Genomic DNA, 23,479 nt, shown 5'->3' on the forward strand with positions numbered 1-23,479 from the left:
TTAATATCTGAATAACATTTATTCAGCATACATATCATAATTTACTAAACATTCCCTTTTTATTGGACATTTGAGTTGCTTCTAATATTTTATGGTAAAAATGTGATTATAAATAATATGTACATATAATTTTTTCCTTAAGATTATTCCCTTAGGAAAATAGGGAACACATGCAGTTTTACTCTTAAGAAAAAAGGCTACTTTAAACAAACAAGAAATAATCTTCCCTTATTAAAGTATCAGGGACACTTAACTTATAATATCCTTTGTTGGCAAGAAGATGGTAAACCTATTTGGGCATTGCTGGAATCAGTGTGAACTGGCTTAATTCTTTGGAAACTATTTGGCTACATGGATCAAGAAACCACAGGGATGCTCTTATTCCTACTGGAGACACTTGTAATATTATAAGACCTGAAACCTTCGTGGGGATTCTGGAGACTTATGGCAACTATTTTGAGTCTCTTTGTACAACAAAACATCTGCAGTTTGAGTATATGCTTGATACCCCACTCCCCAAATCTACTTACATCAATTATGCTTTTAATCTCTTTTATATAAATCTCTTCAGTCTCAAGCAAGTCACGTATAACGCGCCTGAATCACAGCAGCAGGTGGGAGGGTGAAAGAGAGAGAGACAGGGAGAGGAGAATGTTCTTTTAGAATTCCGTTAGAATAATGCTCATCAATACAGTTCCCCTTTAGTGGCTCACCTACTTAGTTTCTGGTCAGTTCATTCTGTTCTATTGAACACCCAAGGTCAGCATCTCACAAATGCATACTGTGATCACACTGGTATCAAGAAGAAACAGCAAGGTTAGAGAACTCAAAATCCTTTAGGCAGCCAGTGAATGACCTGTCCTCTGGGTGGGCCATAGAGTGTGGGGGTCAAGAAGGGAGATGTTGGAGTCAGAAGTACCAGGTTTGGATCCTTAGTCAAGGAAGGTCTGCCTGACCCCGCCCCCACCCCCTACATTGTATACATTGTATAAGTGGTTTCCTAGATTTTCTCTCCAGCTTTCTGCTCACATCAAGCTTTCTTTCCATTTAAGAGAAAGGGTCTTGCCCTGTTGCCCAGGAATGAATGCAGTGGCACGATCGTGGCTCACTGTAGCCTTGAACTCCTGGGCTCCAGCAACCCTCCCACCTCAGCCTCCCAAGTAGCTAGGGCTACAGATGTGCACCACTACACCCAGCTAACGCCTTTTTTTTTTTGGTAGAGATTAGGTCTTGCTATGTTACCCAGGCTGGTCTCAAACTGCTACTTTCAAGCAATCCTCCTGCCTTTGCCTCCCAAACTGCTGGGATTATAGGTGTGAGACACCGTGCCAGGCCCTCACATCCAGATCTTTGACCCATATGGATGTATTTTGTTGTACATGGGGTTAGATGTATGCTAGCTGCTTCCTCTGGCATTGGATGTTTCACTGTGATTTCCTAAGGCAAAAGATATGAGTTCTGTCTGCTTCTGTCAAGGAAGGCAGGTGGAAGATGTGGTGGGCAGAATTTAAGATGGTCCCCAAGACTTCTGTCCCCACTGCACATCTGCCTCTTCCAATCAAACACTAATTTAGGGGATGCAGCAGAAGGATTTTGCTGTTCATTCGATAGGTAATCCAGCTGGGCCTGTCCTAATCACATGAACTCAGATCTGTCTGGGTCAAGTGGTCAGAGATTGGAAGCATAAAAAGGATTCAACACAAAGGAGATTCCTCTTTGCTGACTTTTGAGATGGAGGGGGCCAGATGGAATGGAATGTGGGCAGCCATAGGAACTGAGAGTGGCTCCCAGCTGACAGGTGGTAAGGAAGATAAATCAGTCCTATAGTTGCAAGGAACCGAGTCCTGCCACAACCACGTAAACTTAGAAGAGGATCCAGAGCCAGCCAACACCTTGACTTTAGTCTTGTGGGACTCCTGTCCCAGGGAAACTGTTAGTCTCCTAAGTTTGTGGTCAGTTTTTATATAACAATAGAAAACCAGTAGAAAGAGTGAGGCCAGTCCCCACATCTATCCCAGATAGACTTTCTTTCTCTCCTCAGGCTACGTGGCCATATTTATTATTTCTTTTAGGGGTCCAAGTAGATGAGTGTTTATACATGTGTCCTTGTGTAGAATATATATATTTATTCTTGTTAACTATTGCTGGATTATCTATTAAATGGCAGCCTCTCCTAGAAAACGATTTGTTTTTCTCTCATAAAAATGGATGCGACAAATGATCCAATAGAAAAAAATGGGAAAGGACACAAAATAGGAGATTGACACAAATATTCAAATGGATATTAGACTCGTGGAAAAAATACTCAGTACATACATTCAACAAAGGCATATTTTAAAAGAGCAACAATTTTCATCTATTAGAATATTTAAAATTTCAAACCTCAAAGAAAGACTGGTAAATGAGGGTGTGGAAAAACCCTCAGACAATATTGGTAAAATGTGTAAATTTGTGCAAGCTCTTTGGAAGGTAATTTAGAAACATCTCATTGAAATGTAAAAACACATGCTCCTTGGTTCAGTAATTTCACTTCTAGGAATATTCATTGTTTATAATTAGGACAACATAACTTCAACAACAACCAGATATAAACTGGTTACTTAAATGCTCATCAAAAAATTATGGTACATCGGCCGGGCATGGTGGTTCACACCTGTAATCCCAGCACTCTGGGAGGCCGAGACAGGTGGATCACTTGAGGCCAGGAATTTGAGACCAGCCTGGCCAGCATGGTGAAACCCCGTCTGTACTAAAAATACAAAAAATTAGATGGGTATGGTGGCGCATGCTTGTAATCCCAGCTCCTCGGGAGGGTGAGGCAAGATAATCACTCGAACCCAGGAGGTGGAGATTGCAGCGAGCCGAGATCACACCATTGCACTCCAGCCTGGGCAACAAGAGTGAAACTCCATCTCAAAAAAAAAAAAAAATCTATATCTATATCTATATCTATATCTATCTATATGTGTGTGTGTGTGTATATATACATATATATGGTACATACACATAATGATGAAATACCATGCAATTGTTAAAAAGAATGAGGCTGACTGAAACACTGATATGACAGAGGCCAGGTATTTTTAGTGAAAAAACAAAGCAAGATGTAGACAAGTAAGCATAGTATGACTATTTGTGTAAAAAAATGAGTGCGTATGTAGAAATATATGTAAAATTGTATATGCTCAGTAAATTTATGCAAAGAAACTTAACACATTGTTAAAAGTGATTGCTTTTGGGGATTGGTACTGAAAGCTAAAGTATGGGAAAGGAGAATTTCTACATCTTACTCTATACCCTTCTATAATCTTTTTTTAAGTAAAACATTTACTGCTTTTATAATGGAAAAATGGGGTTTACATAATATTTTAAAATGAATGTTACTGGAGGTAATGATAAGTAAACCCTATTTGATATATATAAATAAATAACACAATTCACATATTTTACAGGTCATTACTCTTTCTTATAATCATTTTTGTGTCTATTTATAAATACTTGTTATAAGACAAGACTGATAAACAAGATGTACCACAGAGGATGTAATTTCCAGAAGTCTAAAACTCCCAAAAAGTTACTTTAACATCATACTTTACTAAGTCACTGAGAAAGAGGTTCCTATGCCTTTTATAAATCACCCGGAAACAACGACGGTTTCTATGTCAGAAGGAAGTACAGGCCTCAATACCAATATGTTTCTATGAGCCATAGCATCAAGTGGGACCACAGCAACAGTTAAGCATTCATGGAAAACCTGAGTACAATCAGCCTCTTATGCTTTCATGAAGCATTGGGCTTAAGCAACTTGGCAAGTTGGCTTCAGGATGCATTGATGATTAAAGGAAGTCAGAAGGCAGAAATAACCAGGAGGTGGGCAGAAGTCAAGATTATATCCAAAAATGCTCTATGAACTTAAGAGACTCTTAGGAGCTTTTAGGACTCTAATACAGGAAAATATTCACATCGCTGAAGGAAAAGAAATCCCTTGGTCATATTCTGGATTATAGTTTGGAAAAAAGTCTAGAAATCTCATCCAACTGCTTCATTTTACCTGTTGGAGTGCAGCAGATAAAATGCCAAGGATAGGAATTCCACTGAATAATGGAGGCAAATCAATATTCATTCAATACATTCAAATTAATATATGACTTAAAAAGAGCCCTCACACCACTGTTAGGCCATTGTTTTTCCTTTCTTCTCTTGTTTTCCTTTCAAATACCTTTATAAAATAGGAGAAAATGTATGACTCTTACTGATGATTCCCTGCTTTATTATTCTAAAGCAAGCTTGTCCAACCTGCGGCCTGTGGCCCAACACAAATTTGTAAACTTTCTTAAAACGTTATGAGATTTTTTTTGCAATTTTTTTTTTTTTTTAGCTCATCAGCTATCGTTAGCGTTAATGTATTTTTTGTTTTGTTTTGTTTTGAGACGGAGTCTTGCTTTGTTGCCAGGCTGGAGTGCAGTGGTGCAATCTTGGCTCACTGCCACCTCTGCCTCCCAGGTTCAAGCAATTCCCCTGCCTCAGACTCCTGAGTAGCTGGGACTTACAGGCGTTTGCCACCATGCCCAGCTAACTTTCTGTATTTTTGTAGAGATGGGGTTTTACCATGTTGGCCAGGATGGTCTTGATCTCCTGAGCTCGTGATCCGCCCTCCTTGGTCTCCCAAAGTGCTGGGATTACAGGCGTGAGCCACCTCGCCCGGCCAGTGTTAATGTATTTTATGTGTGGCCCAAGACAATTCTTCTTCTTCCAATGTGGCCCAGGAAAGCCAAAAGATTGGACACCCCTGTTCCAAAGCATGTAACTTATTCACAGAAAAGACTCTCGGCCGGGCGCAGTGGCTCATGCACTTTGGGAGGCCGAGGCGGGCGGATCACGAGGTCAGGAGATGGAGACCATCCTGGCTAACACGGTGAAACCCCGTCTCTACTAAAAATACAAAAAATTAGCAGGGTGTGGTGGCAGGCGCCTGTAGTCCCAGCTACTCGGGAGGCTGAAGCAGGAGAATGGCGTGGACTCGGGAGGTGGAGCTTGCAGTGAGCCGAGATCACGCCACTGCACTCCAGCCTGGGCAACAGAGCGAGACTCCGTCTCAAAATAAAAAAAAAGGCTCTCAAGGATTTACCATCTAAAATCATCAAGTGTATATCATGCAGATGAACAACAGAAAACACTGGGAGTATTCAAGTAATTAAGAAAACCTTTCAGCACCAACAGCAATTTCTGTCCTGATGGCAATCTACTCAGAGCTAGAGGACTGCACTTAGGATACCAAAGGGAGCTGGATGCAAGAGCAGCCTGCACTAATGTACTCTGCGTTAGTTTACATCCGGGCACTTGGTTTTACATTTCTAAATAGATGCTGCCCTTAGCTGATTAAAGGGGAAATGGAGGCATAATGTGTTTTAAAGGGATGTTTCTTCTCTGAAGCCATATTTCAGGGTAGCATGAAAACAGAGCTTTGGATATCTGGTTCCATTCTACATGACACCTCATGCTTGTTTCAAAAGACACCACAACCAAGGGGCAGGAATGAAAGGAATATGCTCAAAAAAAAAAATGCAATCCTCTTCAGCAAGAGAGATCTTTAAAGTAGATGTATGTTAGGGTTTCCTGGTAAGTTTCTTCTTTGTTCGTGTGCTCTCCTCTGCTCCCGCTTTGAACTACTGCCCCTGTCACCCCCTGTTTCTCAGTTCTCCAATAGAAGAGTATCCTTTGGGGATCCAGTCTGCCAGAGGTCTATTTTTGCTCATTATTGTCAACACAATTTGCCATCAAGAGTTTTCACTTACTCCTGCTATCCTGTCATCACATTATGCATGTCAGAAAGCATTACAGATTTTTACATTTTAAGAACCTGAACTCAGATTTCCAGGCTTCTGTCCTTCCTGTCTCATGCTGTTGACTCTCCCACATCTTTGTCTTCCTCCTAGACCTTTGGTCATTCTTGAGCCCACATTGCCAATGGGCTATATCATTTTCACCTGGATGCCTCCCAGACACCTCAGTCACATCAAGTTGAAATAGAACTAATCAGACAGAAGTAGCATGTGTATCAGTGGAACTGACATTTTTCTAGGGTCCCTGAAACACAGGTGTTGTTTCAAACTCCCCCCTCCAACATCCCTTATATTCTCTCTGTCATCCAGGCTCCTTATATCATCTCTCAGCATGCTTCCTGGGTGACTACTGACTCTCCCCTTCTGGTGACACCCCGCAGAGCAAGCTTTCAATTCCTGTCATTTAAACACTTTAGTGCACTCATAGAAGCTCACTCTTCTGAGATTTCTCTTCCACCAGTCTGTTTTGCAGACCACCAGGCTATGCACTTCCAAAAGCTCCTTTGAGATGGAGTTTCACTCTTGTTGCCCAGGCTGGAGTGCAATGGCATGATCTCGGCTCACTGCAACTGCCACCTCTTAGGTTCAAACAGTTCTTGTGCCTCAGCCTCCCCAGTAGCTGGGGTTAAAGGTGCCTGCCACCAGCTAAATTTTGTATTTCTAGTAGAGATGGGGTTTTACCATGTTGGCCAGGCTGGTCTCGAATTCTTGACCTCAGGTGATCTGCCACCTAGGCCTCCCAAAGTGCTGGGATTACAGGTGTGAGAAACGGCGCCCAGTCCCCCAAAGCTCCATTTTTATCCTGTCATCATTCTCTCTTCAAGAACTTGCCCACAGCTGCCAGAGTTCCTTCTAGGAGTTTAAGACTCTCTGTTCATGTGATAAGAATCTTCTTAAGGAGCTTGCTTTAAAGGTAAAACCAGATTTACACAACCAGATTTACACATCAGAATGGGGAGAGGTGGGTGGGAGCTAAGATGGAATCTGTAATTTTCACAAGCACCCTGGATGATTCTACTGCAGATGGTCTCCTATTCAACTCAATAGCACTCATCTGACCCACTCCTTTTAGATCCCACTTTTGTTAAGCCTATTTTCCACTTTCTTTCAAGTTCTAATCATCCTTAAAAACTCCAGCAGCTTCAGTTGAAATCAGTACCACACTCTCGCCCTTGTTTCCCACCCAAAAACTATTGCATTAATTGACCAGACATGTGTTCATGCCCTACTATGAGCCTGGCTCCATGATAGGCACTTGGGACAGAGAAATGTACCATAATCCTGACCTTAATAAATTCAGAGTCTAATGGAAGAGATAAAAAAAAATCAATGATTCCAATGAGTGTGATAAGGTAACGGTAGTCAGAAAAGTCAGGTGCAGAGGAGGGGCAACTAATTAAACCAGGGGTTGGGGGAGACACTGCCAACTTTGTGTTGAGTGAAGTTTAAGCAGAGGTTTTTTCTTTAAGTAAAAAATCAGTTTTTCAAAATAAAAAGTTTTTTAAAAAATAAGGGGGAATAGAAGAAGGAGGTTTGTCCCTAAGGGGAACAGTGTGGAGGAGGAAAGGAGGTAAAAGTGTATGTTGTTCTGTGTACTGGCAAATTCTTTGGTGGGTGATGTGGTTTGGCTCTGTGTCCCTACCCAAATCTCACCTTGAATTGTAATAATCCCCATATGTCATGGGAGGGACCCAGTGGAAAGTAATTGAATCACGAGGGCAGGTTTTTCCTGTGCTGTTCTCATGATAGTGGATAAGTCTCAGGAGATCTGATGATTTTATAAAGGGCAGTTCCCTGGCACATGCTCTCTTGCCTGCCACCATGTAAGACATGCTTTTGCTCCTCCTTTGCCTTCCACCATGATTGTTAGGCCTCCCCAGCTATGTGGAACTGTGAGTCCATTAAACCTCTTTCCTTTATAAATTACCCAGTCTCACGTATGTCTTTATTAGGAGCATGAGAATAGACTAATACAGTAAATTGGTACTGGTAGAGTGAGGTGCTGCAGTATCTGAAAATGTGGAAGCAACTTTGGAACTGGGTAACAGGCAGAGGTTGAAACAGTTTGGAGGGCTCAGAAGACAGGAAGATGTGGTAAAGTTTGGAACTTCCTAGAGACTTGTTGAATGGCTTTGACCAAAATGCTGATAGTGATATGGGCAATAAAGTCCAGGCTGAGGTGGTCTCAGATAGAGATGAGGAACTTGTTGGGAACTGGAGCAAAGGAGACTCTTGCTATGTTTTAGCAAAGAGCCTGGCAGCATTTTGCCCCTGCCCTAGAGATCTGTGGAAATTTGAACTTGAGGGAGATGATTCAGGGCACCTGGCAGAAGGCATTTCTAAGCAGCAAAGCATTCAAGATGTCACTTGAGTGCTGTTAAAAGCATTCAGTTTTACGTATTCACAAAGATATGGTTTGGAATTGGAACTTATGCTCAAAAGGGAAGAAGAGTATAAAAGTTCAGAAAATTGGCAGCCTGATGATGCGACAGAAAAGAAAAACCCATTTTCTGAGGAGAATCTCAAGCCTGCTGCAGACATTTGCATAAGTAAGATGGAGCCAAATGTTAATCACCAAGACAATGGGGAAAATATCTTCAGGGCATATCAAGGAATTTTGTGGCAACCCCTCCCATCACAGGCTCAGGCCTAAGAGGAAAAAGTGGTTTTGTGGGCCCAGCCCAGGGACCCCTGCTCTATGCAGTCTAGGGACTTGGTGCCCTGCATCCCAGTTGCTCCAGCCATGGCTGAAAGGGGCCAAGGTACAGCTCAGGCCATTGGTTCAGAGATGCAAGCCTCAAGCCTTGGTGGCTTACACATAGTGTTGGGCCTGTGGGTTCACAGAAGTCAAGAATTGAGGTGGATGTACAGAAATGCCTGGATGTCCAGGCAGAAGTTTGCTGCAGGGGCGGGGCCCTCATGGAGAATCTCTGCTAGGGGAGTATGGAAGGGAAATGTGGGGCTGGAGTCCCCACACAGAGTGCCCACTGGGACACTGCCTGGTGGAGCTGTGAGAAGAGGGACACCATCCTCCAGACTCCAGAATGGTGGATCTACCAATAGTTTGCACCATGTGCTTGGAAAAGGTGCAGACACTCAACGCCCGCCCATCAGAGCAACCACGAGGGGGGCTGTACCCTGCAAAGCAACAGGGGCAGAGTTGCCCAAGGCTGTGGTGGGAACCCACCTCTTGAATCACTATACCTGGATACGAGACATGGAGTCAAAGGAGATCATTTTGGAACTTTAAGGTTTAATGACTGCTTTATTGGATTTCAGACTTGCATAAGGCTGATAGCCCCTTTGTTTTGGACAATTTCTCCCATGTGGAACAGGTATTTTTACCCAATGTCTATACCCCCATTTTATCTGGGAAATAGCTAACTTGCTTTTGATTTTACAGGCTCATAGGCGGAAGGGACTTGCCTTGTTTCAAATAAGATTTTGAACTGTGGACTTTTGAGTTAATGCTAAAATGAGTTAAGTCTTTGGGGGACTGTTGGGAAGGCATGATTTGTTTTGAAATGTGAGGACATGAGATTTGGGAGGGGCCAGGGGTGAAACGATATGGTTTTTCTCTGTGTCCCCAGCTTCATCAGGAATCTCCCACACTCCCCATTCTAAGTTGCAGGGTCCCATTCTTTTCCAATCAATGCCCTCATTTTAACAGTAGACACCTGGTGAGGCTGTGCATGCACCTTTCATTGCAGGTCAGCCCCTCCCATGATAAGAACTTGTATCTGATTTTCCACAATTTCAGCTCTTTCTCTACAAGAGATAAGACTCTCACTCTGGACAATCTTAGAAGATTTGAGGCTCAGTGTATGCTTCTGGAGCCAGGAGTTAGCATCCCTAAGTTCATCGTTTTCTTCCACCAGTTTGTCCAGTGAACTTAGGAGCAACCAACCAACATTGTTATATTCTTTGGTCCTCTATATATGGTCAAAGGTATTATGTATAGAGTCATTAAACTCCTTGCCTCTCATGAGTGGTGAATCAGGAGTACTGAATGCATTTCTTTTGCATAACTCTTTGAACAGTTTGTGCCAAGGACTATCAGTGTTCTCCACACAATTAGAAGTAGAGTCCTTAGCATTTTGGGGTCTAATCATATTAAGCAACCAACTCCAGAAACCCCAAAACCAACTAAAGAAATCCATCCTTCTGTAATCCCAGCACTTTGGGAGGCCGAGGTGGGCGGATCACGAGGTCAGGAGACTGAGACCACAGTGAAACCCCATCTCTACTAAAAATACAAAAAATTAGCCAGGCATGGTGGTGGGCACCTGTAGTCCCAGCTACTCAGGAGGCTGAGGCAGGAGAATGGCCTGAACCCAGGAGGCGGAGCTTGCAGTGAGCTGAGATTGTGCCACTGCACTCCAGCCTGGGTGACAGAGTGAGACTCCATCTCAAAAAAAAAAAAGAAAAAAAAGAAATCCATCCTTAAAATTCTGTTCCTCTAGAACCATTCCCAGTACCAAAATCTGATCAAAAAAAAAAAGCAGGCAGAGGAAAGTGGAAGGACTAGATCTTTCTCCAGTGCTGGATGCTTCCTGCCCTGGAACATCAGACTCCAAGTTCTTCAGCTTTTGGACTCTTGGACTTACAACAGTTATTTGCCAGGGGCTCTCTGGCACTTGGCCACAGACTGCAGGCTGCACTATCAGCTTCCCTATTTTTGAGGGTTTGGGACTCAGACTCGCTTCCTGGCTCCTCAGCTTGCAGATGCCTATTGTGGGACGTGGCATCTTGTGATTGCGTGAGTCAACTCTCCTAATAAACTCCCCTTCATATATTCATCTATCCTATTAGTTCTGTACCTTTAGGGGACACTGACTAATGCAGTGGGGTTAAGCCAATTGTCTAGTAGGTTCATAAAATGCTACAAGCAGATACAAACTTAAAGACGATCCAGCTCATCTCTTCATTTTACAGATGTAAAAACAGAAGTAGAAATAGAATTGGAACCCCAGTTTCTTGAAACCCAGTGTTTGCATAATACCATGCTAATTTCATTCTAATTTGTGTTTTATTTAATAATCAGGAAACAGTTCAAATACAGGCCCAGGGCTCTGAAACAACTTGCCCAAGGTCTATGGCTTTTGCAAAGCAAGTACTCTTTCTGCTACTTTACCTAGTTGCTCTTGGCCTATGTTTGGGGTGCATCTAAAGACCTGTTTGCTGATTATTAAATAAAACACAAATTAGAATGAAATTAGCATGGTGTTATAAAAACACAGGGTTTCAAGAAACTGGGGTTCCAATTCTATTTCTACCTCTAGGATACAGGGTAAGTCACTTCCTTTCTCAGATTCTGTTTCTTTGGGATTAGATAAACTTGACTTTCCCTCTTGGCCCCCATACATCATTCTATAAATATATTATCATTTTTAATAGACTGTTTGATGTAATCTTTTGTCTAATGGCCCCTGCTTTTCACAATAAATGAAACAAAGGTCACGAGACTTTTATTCATTTGCAACCCTGATTAACTAACAGTTAATGTGTAACTGGAGTGCCACATAGAAACAGAAAAGAGAAGGGGAATGGATTGGTTTGGAGAAGGTGAAGTCTGACCTATCCTCTACAAGAGGTACAGGGTTTATCCAGGAAGACAGGAGTGCCAGGAGGAGTAAACTCCAGCAGGGGCTGGAGTCATGGCCACACACAGGGCCTTACAGGATCCAGGCTGCCGGAGCAGAGTTTGGATGGGGGCTGGGAGGCTGGGGGAGCTAGCTGAGGAGATGGTTGTCATGCCAGGCCACGAGTGTGGACGAGTGCTGGCCAGGGGAGGTATAGGAGATTGATGGGGCCATGGCAAGCAGGGCAGATACCCTTCCAGGAACCTGTTTCATTAAACACAGAATACAGTCCTGAGGGCTCGGTCTCAGGAAAACATGTTCTTAAGTTTTACATCTGTCTTCTGTTTTGATTAGGTGTTCCCTAATTATAAAATAAATTCCTAGAACTGTTAATGGTAACAACACAAAGCACTATAGACCCATACGAGGATCATACTGAAACCAATGACATTTAAGAATAAAAGATCTGATTAATATGAACACTTCCCTGGTTCCTAGGAAGATAACAGTTGAGTTTTGCTCAGGTGATCTGCCTTCTCTTCCTTCTTCTCTGCTTTGTATCTCAGTTTCTATATTTTGTCTTATATTAATAGGATTTGGTCTCATTACCCTGATGATTTTATAGTAAACTACCTCAAATTCTTTTTGGAAGAAGATGGGATATAAATTATTATTAAAGTTTATCTGAATAGATGTTCTTCAATATCACACAATAAATAATGACAATGTAACTTTGTGCATATAGCACTTTAAGAGATTGATCATAACACAATCCTATTAATCTTAATTCAAGTTAATAATGCTTACATTTGTATGGCATTTTAGGTATTATAAAGTTTTTTTTAATTGTGGTAAGATATGCATAAAATTTACTATTTAAACCTTTGTTAAGTGTATAGTTCAGTAGTGTTAAGTACGTTCACAGTGTTGTGTAACCATCACCGCTACCCATTTCCAGACTTTTTCATCATCCCAAACTGAATCTCTGTACCTATTAAACATGACCTCATTCTCCACCTCCCCACAGCTCCTGGGAACCTCTATTCTACTTTCTGTATGAGTTTTCCTATTCTAGGTGTCTCATATAAGTAGAATCATACAATATTCATCCTTTGGTGTCTGGCTTATTTCACATGGCGTAATGCTTTCAAGGTTCATCCATGTTGTAGAATTTATCAGAATTTGATTCGTTTTTAAGGCTGAGTATCTTCCATTCTACGTGTCTACCACATTTTGTTTATCCATTCTTCTGTTGACGAACACCTGGGTTGTTTTCACCTTTTGGCTATTGTAAATAATGCTGCTATGAACACTGATGTGCAAGTACCTGTTTGAGTCTCTGCTTTCAATTTTGAGCATATACCTACCTAGAAGTGGGATTGCTGGATCATAGGATCATTCTATTTTTAACTTTTTTGAGGAATTGCCATACCACCCGCTACAGCAGCCGCACCTTTTATATTGCCAACAGTGCACAAAGGTTCTAATTTCTCCACTTTCTGGTCAACATTTAGATTATCATTCTTTTTTTAAAAAAAATAATAGCTAACCCAATGGGCATGAAGTAAGGTTGTTTTTGTTTTTTGTTTTTAATGTGTGCATTATCTTACTTGATCTATTAAATCCCTAACAAGAGCTCTTCTAGAGCAGATGTCCTGTCTTATTCATCCTTGGCCCCAGTGCCTTGCAAGCAAGTGAATTCTCAATAAGCGCTAATTGAATGGATGGTTGATAGATTTACAGGATGCATGCCAATTCTGTGGACAAGAGTAGGTACTAATTGTTATTTTCATTTCACAGAAGAGCAAGTCAGGGCTCCGGGCACTAAGTGACTTGGCTGAGGTCAAACTGCCTGCAAGTTTTATCTAATAGTGACAGGGGAACTGACGTGTCGAGCATGAATGTCAGTCCATTGAAACAGTGCCACTTTTCTGACTCTGCTCCTTAAGAGACAGGGCCTGTACAGCAAGGACACAGAGAAGCAGGTTACAGAAAAAGGGCTGGCTCAGACTATTATCCATGTATGCCTGGGATTTGAGGAATGTGGCTGAAATCTCAACACTGGTTCAGAAGCACATCTGCAATCAAATATAACAAGACATGGTATGAGAGATGTCTGGCATACCAAGGAGATCCCTAGAATACAGCTGATAGGAAAACCTCATTACTTCAATTCCCAAGAAAGAGTACTACTGGTAGTAATCCCAACAGGAGTATCCAAGTAACTCAGTAATCTTCAGTAAAGAAAAGAAATTGTGAAACAATTATAGTCAGTCCTCCATCTCTGTAGGTTCCACATCTGTGGATTCAACGCACTTCATATGGAAAATATTAATAAATAAATAATAACAATATAACAATTAAAATAATGCAAATTTTAAAAGCAATACAGTATAACAGCTATTTACGTAGTATTTATATTGTATTAGGTATTATAAGTAATTCAGAGATTATTTAAAGTATATGGGAGAGTGTGCATAGGTTATATGCAAATACTACACCATTTTACATAAGAGACTTGGGCATCTGTGGACTTTGTTATCTACAGGCGTCCTGGAACCAATTCCCCATGGATACCAAGGGTCGACTGTACCAAGAGCTTCTACCTCATGAAAACAAAAGGAAATCTATTGCAAAAATGAAATTCCCAAAGATAAAAAGCATGTCTATGAAATAGTGAAAGAGCTGAAAATGTTGAGAAGACACACACTGCTTTCCCTGCCCTGTGCCCCTTGCAGATCTATTTGCATCTTTATCTACCAGCAGATATTCTATTATTCTAATAGATCCCTATTTTTCCCAAGAGAGCTTATTTATTTATTAAGTATAATGCAAACACCTCTCTCAGAGATGTTGCTCTCCCTTCCTAGGGTTCCTTTGCCCTAAATCTGCAGAGCCAATTAGGTATTAATATTGGGCTTTACAACTTTGGACCTTCAGACCACTAAGACTGATTCATGAAATGTATATGGTTTCAGATCACATGAATTTATCATAGACTTTTGAATTGGCTTTTTAGAAGTACTGCTATAAGGAGAATCTCAGCATAGCAAGTTTTATCTAATAGTCTACTTGGATTAAAGAGTATTCAATGTAAACCCTAGGAAGATTTTTAACTGCCTTTTGGAAATTGGTTGAGTGGGATTTGAACCACGTACTCTCTGTAAAGCAGGAAATTAGCACTTGCTAATTACTAAGTATTTAAAAATGAGGAATAGAAAATTACATTTTAGACCTGGTGTAGTGGCTCACACCTGTAATCCTAACACTTTGGCAGGCAGAGGCTGGTGGATCGCTTGAGCCCAGGAGTTCAAGACCAGCCTGGGCAACATAGTGAGCAATTCCATTTCTACTAAAAATAAAAAAAAATATATTTGGGCGTGATGGTGTGCACCCGTAGTCCCCACTACTCAGGAGGCCGAGGTAGGAAGATTGCTTGAGCCTAGAAGGTCAAGCCTGCAGTGAGCCGTGACCGGCCATTGTATTCCAGCCTGAGCAACACAGCGAGACCTTGTCTAAAAAAAAATGTATATTTTTTAAAAAAGAAAATTACATTTTAGTTGTTCCTTAAATATCAGTACAACCAAACCTAACTGCAAAATTCCCAACACAAATGATCGCCTCTGGGCCAGCCATGTAGCCCCTATCTTGTTGTCAGTAACCATTTCCAGGGGCTGTAATTGTCTTCCTTCTCCCTGTACCACCCCATCACAGGACACAAATTGTTTTGCTTAGTTTAGATAGCTCTGACTAGACTAAGTGCCAATTGTCTTTTAAAATATGTGTTAATCAGCACTCAAGATTGTTCCTACAAAAATGTCACTCCCTCACTCAATTTGCATGTACCCTCCTGAGTAGGAGAGAAAGAGCTGAGTTCGAGGCAGCCCTCTGGGACCTGCACAGAACCCTGTATGCTTCCGGGAGTGTGGAGTGTGTGTCTGATCTGCTGGTGGGGAAAGGAGAAGAAATGCTGAGAGACTCACTGCCAGGGGCTGGTATCAGCCCATTTTCACAGGGGCTGTTGGAGGGTTGACAGCACAGCTCTACTGGACCAGGAAGGGTCCCAGCCAGCAGGGCCTGTCCCTCCGAGACTGTCCCTGTCCCTGTCAGGCCCCACTGAGTGTTAGATGGCACATAAGAGATTTCCTTATGTGTTGGTGTGAAGGAGATGATCAGTTCCAGGAGGCCCCTCCCGCATGCAGAGGAGAAGAAAATGGAAGAAACCGGGTTCTCAGAGTGGCCTGCGGGTGAGTGCCTCCTTGTGCTGTCACTTCCCTTCATCTTCCAGTTCTGGGTGTACCTAGTATGGTTTCATCAAACTGCCGAGGCCCTGGAATTGAGGGAGGATGCTGAAGGGTTCCAGGCCACAGAAGCAGTAGCAGGAGCTGCAGGAAAGAGCTAGTGTGTCTCCAGCGTCAGCTTTTGGGCCTTGGTGGCATCAAAGGAGAAGTACACAGGGCCACTGTACTACGGATGGGATTCTTGGAACGAAAGTTTGAACAATTGATGAGTGTGGAAGTGCTATGCAAAAATTCAGTTCAACCTGCAGTTACCAGGCATTCATTCTGTGACAGGCATTATTGTGAGGGTGGCAAGGAGATGGGGGGTCTTTGAGGGACTCAGAGAAGAGCAGGGCATGGTGTTCACCCACAAGAGATCTGAAGACTTTCAAAGTAGTTGGGAAAACAGATATACAACTTTTTTCCCCTCCCCACAGCTAGTTGAGGCAAAAAACATATAACTTATACAGTGACAAAATACCACTGACTGTTACTGACACATAACACCATGGGCTGGGTCACTGGTGAGAAGAAGGAGGATTCTGGCTTTTGGGGCATTCAAGTCCTGTCCATTAACCATTTCCCAATCCCATATTTATACATCCCATTTTAGACATATTAAGCTGAAGACGATGTGACATACCTAAGACACTTAAGGTTGAAACTGAGAATCTGGGCTAGAACTATAAATCAGGATGGGCTGGGAGCAGTGGCTCACGCCTGTAGTCCCAGCACTTTGGGAGGCCGAGGCGGGCGGATCACTTGAAGTCAGGAGTTCAAGACCAGCCTGGCCAACATGGTGAAACCCCATCTCTACCAAAAATATAAAAAATTAGCCAGGTGTGGTGGCGTACGACTGTAATCCCAGCTACTCGGGAGGCTGAGGCAGGAGAGTCACTTGAACCCCGGAGGCAGAGGTTGCAGTGAACCGAGATCGTGCCATTGTACTCCAGCCTGGGTGACAGAGTGAGACTTCGTTTCAAAAAAAGAAAAAAAAAAAAGAACGAAATGTAAGTCAAGATTAAAGACAATGGGTGAGATCAGCAAGGAGCATGTGTGCAGAGAAGAGAACACCAAGGAAGGCTGCGTGTGGTGGGAGGTGGCCGGTAGACAGCGAAAGAGGCGGCGGAGCCAAGGAGATAGGGCGTTGTCTGAATGGTGATGCTGTATCAACAGATATGAAATTCCCAGAGGTGTGAAACACAGCAGATCCTTTACAGCACGATGATAGGACACAGCATGAGCCTACCTCTGCCAGGTGACAGGAGCTTTCTGTAACCTGTGATGGGCTTGAGGACACCGACCATTCATCCGCCCCATTGGGATAGCCCAGGCTCTGAGCTCAGCACTCCACCCATCATTGAGATTGCACTAATCCTCACCCACCCTTGCAGGCAGGTATTACTGTGGGCACAGAGAAGTTTGGTAACTTGCCAGAGATCCTGTGTAGGAAGCCAGGTCAGGATCCAACCAGAGTCTCTCTAACAGCCCAGGCCTAGAATGAACACTGGCCTGCTTCAGAATACACGGCCCGTGTGATGTGTTTGAATTCACAGATTCACAGGACAGGTTCCCTATAGGGCCTGTGAGGAAATCTGGTCTAACAGAATCCAGAAAGACAAATTTCGCTAAACAGGTCAAGCCTGACACTGTGCTGCTACGCTTCAGCTGTGTTAAGCCACTCGGTTATCAGACCTGCTTCTCCTTTCATGATTTTAGTAACACGGGCCTCTTCCTTGGGCCCCTGTTGCTCCCACCATCTCCCAGGTTCTCTTGTACTCAGGGTTTACTCTTCCCTCCCCACTACTAATGATGCATGTGCATCATTAGTGATCATCTCTCCTAAATCTGCTACTCTGCTACTCCTCTGCTCTTTCTGTGCCTTATCTATCCCTGCCAAGTCTAACATGCAGATTTTGGTCATTCCAAAGTCATGTATAGATCTAATCACAGGGCTCTCTGCTTACCAGCTGCTACTTGGATAAGGAAAGCATGCCAACACGGTCCTCCTTCTTCATGCTGGCCAAATCAGCATTATTATTATTACCTAAGTTTATTTCTAACAGATCTCAATATCTTCATGCACTCCCTCTTGATAAAAGTAACTGAGCATACCACCATCAATACCATCAAATCTGTCATTCTCTTCCCCTCTCTCTGGGTGGGACAGGAAGCCAGGCTGCTCTAGGAAATCTTCCCAAACAAGCAAAGGGGACTTCCCTGTCCCCTCGCATGTGTGACCTGAGCTTGTGTGGATCCCAGAGTGGGCATTCTGGACTACTTGACCTTGCCCATCTCTCCTTCACACCCTCTCATCTCTCCCTCCTACCACCAAAAAACTTGCATCGTATCTCCAATCTCCAGACATACTTTTGAAACCATTTATCTATCTGGTGTGTTTATCTGTATCTAGTATGATGTGAATATGTGATTTGTATGTGTGTCTACCACTATTTTGGTCAGTTTGTATTTCTCATGGGTACAGTTCTATGTGCTCATGTATGTGGAACATATGTATACTGACACATGGACCTAGCTCCAAATGATCTGAAAGGAATATAATTGTAATTGAATATTTGTACAGATGTACAACATACACATGTGATGGCTGGGGGAAATGCATGTGGGATTTCAGTTAGCATTTTATTAGAGAAGGTATGTGATTAGTGCTGTATTAACAATGAATCAGCTTATTTGTGGGTCACTGTCAGTGACTTCTTTGCAAATCACATATGTAAATATTTCTGTCTGTGGTCTGATGTACATGCAGTGCCACAGTCTAGGAGATGCTGGGCCATGCCCTGTGTAGGTAGCATATGAAAAGAACTGCATGATTTAAAAGACGCTGACCGGCGTAAGGAAAGCAATTAAAAAACTTCCTAAAAATCTAGTTTGAATTAACAAGTACAATGTTTACAGTTTTCATTTTGTGTGTGTGTGTTTTCTTTTAGAGACGGGGTCTTGCTATGTTGGCCAGGCTGGTCTCTAACTTCTGGGATCAAGCAATCCTCCCGCACCTCAGCCTCCCAAAGTGCTGGGATTACAGGAGTGAGCCACCGTGCCTGCTGGCCCCACTGTTTTAAACCCTGATTCGACAATCATACATTTAACTCATTATCTGTCTTGTTCCTTTTACAACAAACTCAAAGCTTTTATTTTACTAAAGTATTTGGGTTAATCTTTTGCTTTTCTGTCATGTTCTGAAATATGTACAATAACAGAATCGCTCAAAATATTATCTCCGTTAAATGTTTTGTGGCTTTAGGGAGAGGTCTAACAACATGCGGGGAACAAGAAATCGAGCGCATACAGGATTCATTTATAATCTCTCTCGTTGGGTAGAAGTCCGCATCTCTCGATATTGTCTGGTTACCTGCATGAAGTATTCTAAAGGAGGAAAACAGCTCAAAGAGGACATTCATGTGCACTCTGGCTTCCAGTTGGCCATTTGAGTAAGTGATCGCAATTAACTGAAGAGCGGCAGGGAAACACTTCCTGGAATTCTCATCCACAGACAAAAACACACTGGGGCGGGGCCCATCACCTTCACCTACGCGCCGGGAGGGTGGCGGCCTGGCGGGCGGGGCCGGGCTCGGGCCGTGACGCCGAGAGGTGCGGGGCGCGCGGCTGGAAGCCTCGCGCCCCCGCCCGGGCCCGCCCCCATCCCGCCCGCATACAGCCCGCATCCCGCCGGGGAAGCGAGCCCAGTCCAGCGCTGCCCGTCCAGTCCTCGCCCAAGATTTAGAGCCCGCAAGTTTTGTTCTTGAGACCAGCGACTTTCGCTCCGATGAGGGAAGGAAAGCCGACCTCCGATTTGGACGTTTAAAGAGCTGGGCTTGGACTTGAGTTTCGCTCGAAACTGCCCTTGAAATGAAGCTGGACTTGGAGGTAAAGTCACTGGGAAGCTGGCCTGGGGCGGGGTTTCCCCCTCCTCTCGTATTTTAGAAACGGACGGCGACAGTGCAGCCCTAGTTTGTTGTAAGTTTCCTTCCTTTGTTACTGAGGCCCCCAGAGCTCCAGGCATAAGTGGTGTGACCAGAAACCTTTTAACAAGACCCGCCTGAGCCTGCCTTAGAGCTCCCGCTCGGAAAGGAAAAGACCATCCTAATCCGCGGCGCTGCAGAACCGGTGTCCCGTGTGGGAGGAACCGCGGCGTGCCCTGGGCGCAGGGCCCGCGAGGCCAGCACAGTCCGCCTCTTGGCGGAGCGCCCTGGGCCGGTGGTTCCGCGCGGAGTTAGTCTGTGGTCAGTTACGTGGTGAAAACACGGCTGTGCCGCGGCCGCATCTTTCCGCGGGCCGAGGCCTCTCTGGGTGGGAATGTTGGCTTCCTTTCCGGATCGCTAAATAGGGAAAGTTCTGGCCGCTCGGCGGGATACGTCTCCAGGCCACGGATGGTTCGTTCTCCGTGCCGCGGCCCCGAGCTGGGCTCCCTGGGTCTCCCGCGCGGGCTCCAGGCACTGGGGGCTGCGGGCCGCCCCCTCCGCCCCGCCCCCGCCCCCGCCCCGCCGCGCCGCGCCTCCTCTGCCGAGCGGCTCGCGGTCTCCGGCGCGGGAGGCTCCGAGTCTGCCCACTCCGGGCCGAACGAGGTATCCGGAGGGGAAGAGTGGCGAGGAGGTGAGGGCACGCTGGCCCTCGCCCGGCGGGTGGCGCCAGGACTTCAGGTGGGAACGCGCGCTCGGGCCGGGGGCGCGCGGCTGGCGTGGACACCGGCTCGGGGCCCGCCGCCCTGACCCGGACCGCACACGGCCCAGTGCCGGGAAGTCGGGAAGCCGGGAAGCCGGGGAGGCCTCTCCCACCGCGGGCCCCGGCAGCCCGCCCTCCGAAAGCGCGGCGGAGAAGGAGGCTCGTCCCCTCCCCGGAGCGCCTTTGTTCCCTCCGGCCTGCCCGCGCGAGTGGCCGGCGGCTGGGACCCAGGCCGGGCCGCCGCCCAGGTGCGGCAGGTAGGCTCGGGGGCCGGGCACCTCCGGTTGGGGCGGCTTCCCGGGGCCGGCGGGTCCCCTCCCTAAGGAGCTCCGGCTTCTCGGTGGCGGGACCGGCCCGCGCGCGGGAGGCGGGAGGCGCGAGGCTAACGCCGCGCCCACCAATTCGGTTGCCGGCCGGGGGCCCCAGGCTTGCGGCCACCCGCCTCCGGCTGGAGGGCTGAATTCGAGTCGAAAGCCCATGTCGGGCTGGAAAGAGGAAACCGCCAGCCTAAGAACGCTTTCGGCGAGTTACTGGCAGGGGAAATGGGGACAGGGAAGTGGGCAGGCGGGGAGACTGGAGCCGCAGATCTCCCTGGCGGGGAGGTCGTGGCCACTCTTTCCTTTGACTTTGCCTCATTTCATTTTGAATCCTGATGCGACAGAGGCAATTGCTTGCTTGGATACCATATAGGTAAAAGTATCAGTTTTCAGCTCGACTCTTGACTACACCCTGTACATTCTTGGCCAGTGTTGGTTTTCTTAGGTTATGGATCATGTTAAAGGGACACCGATGTAGTAACCGCACAGTGGCTGGTGGTGGCCTGAGGCTCGTATTTATGGTAATTATCTGATGAAAGTACGTCCATCAGAATTGGATTTGTTCCTCTGTGCCTTTATTTTGGGAAACCTTGCCTGGTCCCTGTGGGGGATGGGAGAGGAATGTGAAAAGCTGAAGTTGACCCAGAAAAGGATGATTGAAGGTAGTTGTATTAAGTGGTGGCACCGAAATGATCCCACCTTGAACTTTCTGAAGGGGTGATTAGTGATCAGCAGCTGACGTTATAACTTTCTTAAAAGAAATTTATGGTAGATTTTCTATCTGGTCACAAGTGAGGAGGTGAAAGCTGCTTTTTGGGGCCAACTCTTTGCTTTTAAAGCAAGCTAAATGCAATACCCGAAAAGTTTCCATTCTGTACTTAACCTGCTTGTCCTTCTCACTCTTCCTTCTCCTCCCGCACACGCTCTGAGTATTGACTGAGCATTCTCTGAGGAGGAGGCTGACTCAGGCTGACCCTTCCCGGCCCTGCAAGGCTCTAAGGTAGAACCAGTGTTATCACAGCAAAGGCCCAAGCCAAAGCTCAGAGCAGCTGTTCCTGAGAAAGTGGGAGATGAGGATAAGTTAGAGATGCTTATAACTGCTCTGCCCAGAGAAAACTCAGAAGGTGCAGAAGAATTTTCAAAATAAAGTGCAGGCCCTATCAAGTAAAAAATGAAACATCGTATTTCATTAAAGTGGTGATCAGTTTTCTCTTTTCATAAAAGACATTCAAATGGTGAGATTGTAAAAAAAAAAGAAAACTTTCTAATTCTCAAAAATAGAACAGCTTGAGTAATAACTCATGGGTTTTGAAATGGGTCATCTTTTAAAATGGGTCACTTTGGCTAGAATCATTGCACTTGGTGACTTTCACGTTGTAAAGGGTCAAGTTCTTTCTGAGGCCCAATTGCACTATAGTCTGCATTTCAGGACACAGGAGGTATCAGGAAGAAACTGGGAGAAGTTCAGAAGGAAACTGTCTCTTCTCAGAATAACAAAATGTACTCTATTTAGGGGGAATTTTATATATGCTGAAGTAAATAGATCTCAGCTTTGCATTTTTATAATACATTATGCTTTTTCTGAAATATTTCCATAGCCATTATTTTAATTCATTGTTAGAATAACCTTGTAAGGAGAGGAATTCATTGTATCTGTGTTCCAGAAACTGAGGCACAGTAAATTACAAGAGCTCTGCCCTTTGATATCGAATCTCTGAGCCAGAACAGCGTAAATCTAGAATTACTTTCCTTACAGTATGCAATATCTAATTATTATGTATTAGTTTACATATATGTAGGGGATATAAGAATCTTTATATTTAAAGGATAAGAAACTTGATCAAGTGAGATACGAGATTTGAATAAAAAAGCTATTTTTTAGAAACATTTTAATTCTACAAATTCAGATGCGGGCTTTGATATGTAACTTACTCAGATTTCTCTTCCATAGAAGGCTTTAACACTAGAAGCCAGTTCTCTACAAAAGAGAATGTTCTATCAAGTGTGTAGGCAATAAAGCCCAAAAGTTCCGGTTCAAAATACTGTTCCACAGCCTAAGATCCACCTAATATTTCAGATTTGACTCTTTTGCTCCTTTCCTATAACTTATTCTATAACTTTTTCATAGTGCTCTAAGCAAAGTAAGTTCAAGGATGGACTCACCTAAGGTTTCCTTCTCTTACTTTAGAGGACTGTATAATCTTATACCTGTGTCATCCTAATTGAATGTATTTTAAGTGCTTGTGGGAACCATGTTCTTTCCTGTCAAGAATAATGGAAGACCATTATTCCATTAATGGAATAATGGGGAACATGAGAAGGACCATATTCAGTCAATTAGGGACGATACTTCTGCCTCAACATTATTTGCAATGTGTTAAATGGCCCTTAGCCATCAGATCAGTATTTTTAAAAACTCCTACCTAATTAATGCTTTTTGAGAAGAAGCATATTATGAGTATAGCTCAGTATTCTAAAAAGAAAAAAACCTGAAAAAAAAATCAGCCATCCATTAACTAACCTGTCCTGGTAAAGCTACACGAACAGATTCTAGAGAAAGGAAATTTGCACAGATGGAACATCTAATCTGGACTGACATTGTCAATAAGTTATCTCAAATGATCCTGAGAAAACACTGGTACATGGTTTAGAGACAAGTCGAGTTCATGTGACCAGTAAATGGAGAGGCACAGTATACATCTACTTTTGTTTGCATTTAGACACTCTCGGCTTTTTTACTCTCTTTCACCACCATCAGGTCCAGATTCCAGCTT

General features: G+C 44.2%; 1 protein-coding gene across 2 annotated transcripts in view; it reads right to left on the bottom strand.

The window, feature by feature from the left end:
• The window catches only part of MCF2L2 (MCF.2 cell line derived transforming sequence-like 2), a 246,979-nt gene that overhangs the window by 52,603 nt on the left and 170,897 nt on the right, over positions 1–23,479 (bottom strand). For both annotated transcript variants that reach the window (XM_003256530.4, XM_030822875.1), the window contains one exon: positions 531–597. In XM_003256530.4, the coding sequence (XP_003256578.3) occupies positions 531–597 (67 nt within the window). The remainder of the gene's footprint in view (positions 1–530; positions 598–23,479) is intronic.

Source organism: Nomascus leucogenys, chromosome 11 (genome assembly GCF_006542625.1).
Source record: "Nomascus leucogenys isolate Asia chromosome 11, Asia_NLE_v1, whole genome shotgun sequence".
Classification (NCBI taxonomy): domain Eukaryota; kingdom Metazoa; phylum Chordata; class Mammalia; order Primates; family Hylobatidae; genus Nomascus; species Nomascus leucogenys.